Genomic DNA, 3,996 nt, shown 5'->3' on the forward strand with positions numbered 1-3,996 from the left:
TGGCACTGCCACCACCGGACTCCTCGGCGCTGCCGCTGCCGTTGCCCTCCTCTTGGCCGACTACCTCTTATGGATTCTCAGGCGACGGAGCAAACGGCTGCCCCCAGGCCCGACCCCGTGGCCCCTCGTGGGCAGCCTCATCCAGTTGCTCCGGCACCGGCCTCACTTCCGGTGGGTCATCGCTGCGGCGGAAGGCAGGGACATCACTTGCATACGCCTGGCGAGCGCCCACGTCGTCGTCGTCAATTCGCCGGAGCTGGCGCGCGAGTTCCTCAAGAGGCACGACGCCAACTTCGCATCGCGACCGCTCACCGTGGCCACCGAACACTCCAGCCGCAACTTCCTGTCAGTGGTCGTCTGCCCGCTGGGTCCGCAGTGGAAGAAGATGCGGCGCGTGATCGCGTCCGAGGTGCTGAGCAGCGCGAGGCTGCGCTGGCTGGCGGAAGCGCGGGCCGAGGAGGCTGACCACCTCACTAGGTACCTGCGCAACCTGTGCGCCGCCGGAGCCGGAGCCGGAGGCCTCGTCGACATTCGGCTGGCGACGAGGTACTACAGCGGGAACGTGATCAGGCGGATGATCTTCGGGGCGAGGCACTTCGGGGCAGGCGGCCCGCACCAGGGCCCCGGCGAGGAGGAGGTGGAGCACGTGGAGGCGGCGTTCTCGATGCTTTCGATGATATACGCCTTTTGCCCGTCGGACTTCGTGCCGTGGCTGAGGTGCCTGGATTTGGAAGGCCACGAGAGGATGTCCGAGCAGGCGACGAGCACCATCTACAAGTACCATGATCCGATCATCGACGAAAGGATCGAGAAGTGGAGGAGCGGAGAAAAGAAGGAGGTGGAAGACCTTCTCGACGTCATGATCTCCCTCGCCGACGACTCCGGCGAACCGATTCTCAGCAGTGAAGAAATTAAAGCTCAATGCGCGGTTAGTGTTAACGATATATTCGTATTATTATTTATCATGAATAATATATTATTTTAAAGGAAATTAAATTTGAATTATTTTATAGCGCTTTGATCAGGAATTATTAATACAAAAAGAAATCATTTTTAGGGAATTAAAAGATATTGTTTATGACACCAAAATAAAATAGGAAACTTTTACAAACTCTTTCGCTTATATCAATAAAAGAGTTGGGAAAAAATTATTATTTTTCGAATTGAATCATAATTTTAGTTCAATCATTTTTTACAATAACAAGCTAGTAAACTTATATTATTTTGTTCCACGTCTTATTATGATTTCATCATAAATGCCCATATAATATTTTTTTATCTTTTCTATATCCATATATTTATTTTTATAATTCTCATCTATTTATGTGCCCATAACATTTTATTACATAAAATATAACAGATTTAATTATATTTTATAAAAATAATTATAAAGTTCTTTTTTAACAAAGAAATAATTACTCTACTTCTACTTCTTCTTCTTCTTAGGAGTTAATCTATGCCGCAGTGGACAATCCCTCAAACACAGCCGAGTGGCTGTTGGCACACTTGCTGGAACAACCTGACGTCATGCGAAAAGCCGTTGAGGAGTTGGATAGGGTGGTCGGCAAGGAGCGGTTAGTAGTCGAATCCGACTTTGCTCGACTCCCCTACGTGAAGGCATGCGCTCGTGAGGCCCTCCGTCTCCACCCGGTCGCACCCTTCAACCTCCCTCACGTCGCCATCGACGACGCCGTCGTTTCGAACTACTTCATCCCCAAGGGGAGCATGGTGTTGTTGGGTCGATTTGCACTCGGGCGAAATCCCAAGGTCTGGGATGATCCGACCCGATTCGACCCGGACCGACACTTGATGGATGGACACCAAGAGGTGGAGCTAGCAGAGCCGAGTCTCCGAATGATATCGTTTAGCACCGGGCGTCGACAGTGCATGGGAGCTCTACTTGGGACGATGATGACTTACATGTTGGTCGGAAGGGTGCTTCAAGCGTTCGAGTGGAGCGTACCCGCCGGCGAGACCAGCATCGACTTCTCAGAGGAAAGGATGAGCCTCTTCATGGCCAAACCTCTAAAGCTTTCCGCAAAGATTCGATTGCCGGATTTGTTAGAGAAACTATGAGCAAATTTAGACAAAAGAAGAAGTTCATTAACTTAGAAAAGAAGAATAAGAAGAAGACGACGAGGACGACGACGAAGAAGAAGAAAACAAAAAAAAAGAAAATAAATTGAAGGACAAAATATGAAAATAAAACTATGATCCATGAACTCAAATGTGATGTAGTACTGTAAGTTCCCTTTAAATTTCTTGATCATCGCATATTTTGCAATTTGGATCAAGAACTATCTTATCAAATTATTTGATTATATTAATGCATCTACAATAAAATAAATCCATCTTTTGGAAATCACCATTGATATTGATCGAGTTCTTACAAAAATTTGATTTTAAATTTGGTTTCTGCCAATTTTTTTTAACATATATATATACACAATTAATTGGAGACTTGCAGGTATATATCCATTAATTACCCCGCAAGGTGTTAATTTCTTGTTGCCGGCGCCATGAGGAATTTCATCTTTCCAGTCGAATTTGCTGTCAAGTGTCAAGAACGCAAGCTTTTATATATATATATATATATATATATATATATATATATATATATATATATATATATATATATATATATATATACAGAAGCGCTATACTGAGCGCCTTGTATAAGCGCCTCATGCGCGTCTGCTGACCTGGCTCTCTGACGTGGCTGCTCTTCGCCTGCGCGCCTGCTCTTCGCGTGCGTGGCAACGAAGCCATTTTCTTCGCCCTCGCCAAAGCCGAAGCGCGATTTTGTTCTCCCGCGCCCGAAGCTAGGTTTTCTTCTCCTGCGCCCGAAGCTAGGGTTTCTCTCCCGATTTTCTTTGCCGAAGCTAGGGTTTCTCTCCCAGTCCAGTCCCCCTCCACCCGCCGAAGCTCTCCCTTCGCCTAGGGTTTCCTCTCCACTCCTCGCGAGCTACAAGGTCCGTCGCCACTCGCCCAGAACTGATCTCCCGCGCGACACCCGTGCGCGACACCCGTGCGCACCACCCGACCCACGCCCACTGCCGGCGCTCCCGTTTCGCCGTCCGGCCACCTCCGGCCGTCGGACCGGCCCCGATCGACGCGCCACTCGCCGGCGCGTCGACTGGCGTAGGTCCGGCGGCTGACGGTGACCGGACGACGGCGAAATCGGCCGGAAACCGCCGCTCTCCCACCCACGCCCACTGCCGCCGCGATTTCATCGCCGTCCGGCCATCTCCGGCCGCCGAACCGGACCCAATCGACGCGCCACTGGCCGGCGCGTCGACCGGCGTCGGTCCGGCGGCCGGAGACGGCCGGACGGCGGCGAATTTGGCCGGAAACCGAGACCACAGTGACTGGCGCCGTTTCCGGCCAAATCGCGGCCGGAATCCGGCCAAATTCCGGCCGGAGACCGGCCGGGGAAGGACCGCCGGCGCCGGGCGGTCCTTCCCCGGCCGGTCTCCGGCCGGAATTTGGCCGGATTCCGGCCGCGATTTGGCCGGAAACGGCGCCAGTCACTGTGGTCTCGGTTTCCGGCCAAATTCGCCGCCGTCCGGCCATCTCCGGCCGCCGGACCAGGCCCGATCGACGCGCCGACGAGTGGCGCGTCGATCGGGCCTGGTCCGGCGGCCGGAGATGGCCGGACGGCGATGAAATCGCGGCGGCAGTGGGCGTGGGTAGGAGAAGGTGCGGACGGGATCGCGTAGGGACGGTGCGCGGCTGATCAATTTCGTATATATATATATATATATATATATATATATATATATATATATATATATATATATATATATATATATATATATATATAGGAATGATATCCTGCGCGATGAGTTTACGCGACTCCGTGCGCGATAGCCGACGTGGCGAGGAGTTTCACTGTTCATCCTCCACCGTGGTCGAAACGAAATCCCGAAATAAAATCCCGCCTCTCCCAAAATCGCGCGGCCGATTCTCAATTTGAGCTTCCGTTGTGGTTGAAAA

General features: G+C 51.4%; 1 protein-coding gene across 1 annotated transcript; it reads left to right on the forward strand.

Annotated features, from left to right (window-relative positions):
* Positions 1–4: 4 nt before the first annotated feature.
* LOC141818782 (tyrosine N-monooxygenase-like) lies at positions 5–2,076 on the forward strand (the record flags this gene model as incomplete). Its single annotated transcript, XM_074706227.1, has 2 exons — positions 5–928; positions 1,447–2,076. Coding segments are annotated over 2 exons (1,554 nt in total), but the record flags the coding sequence as incomplete, so codon positions are not given.
* Positions 2,077–3,996: the final 1,920 nt, after the last annotated feature.

This window comes from Curcuma longa, unplaced genomic scaffold (genome assembly GCF_044706935.1).
Source record: "Curcuma longa cultivar G26 ecotype Majalengka, Jawa Barat unplaced genomic scaffold, ITB_CL_G26_1.1 contig_25974, whole genome shotgun sequence".
NCBI classification, from domain to species: domain Eukaryota; kingdom Viridiplantae; phylum Streptophyta; class Magnoliopsida; order Zingiberales; family Zingiberaceae; genus Curcuma; species Curcuma longa.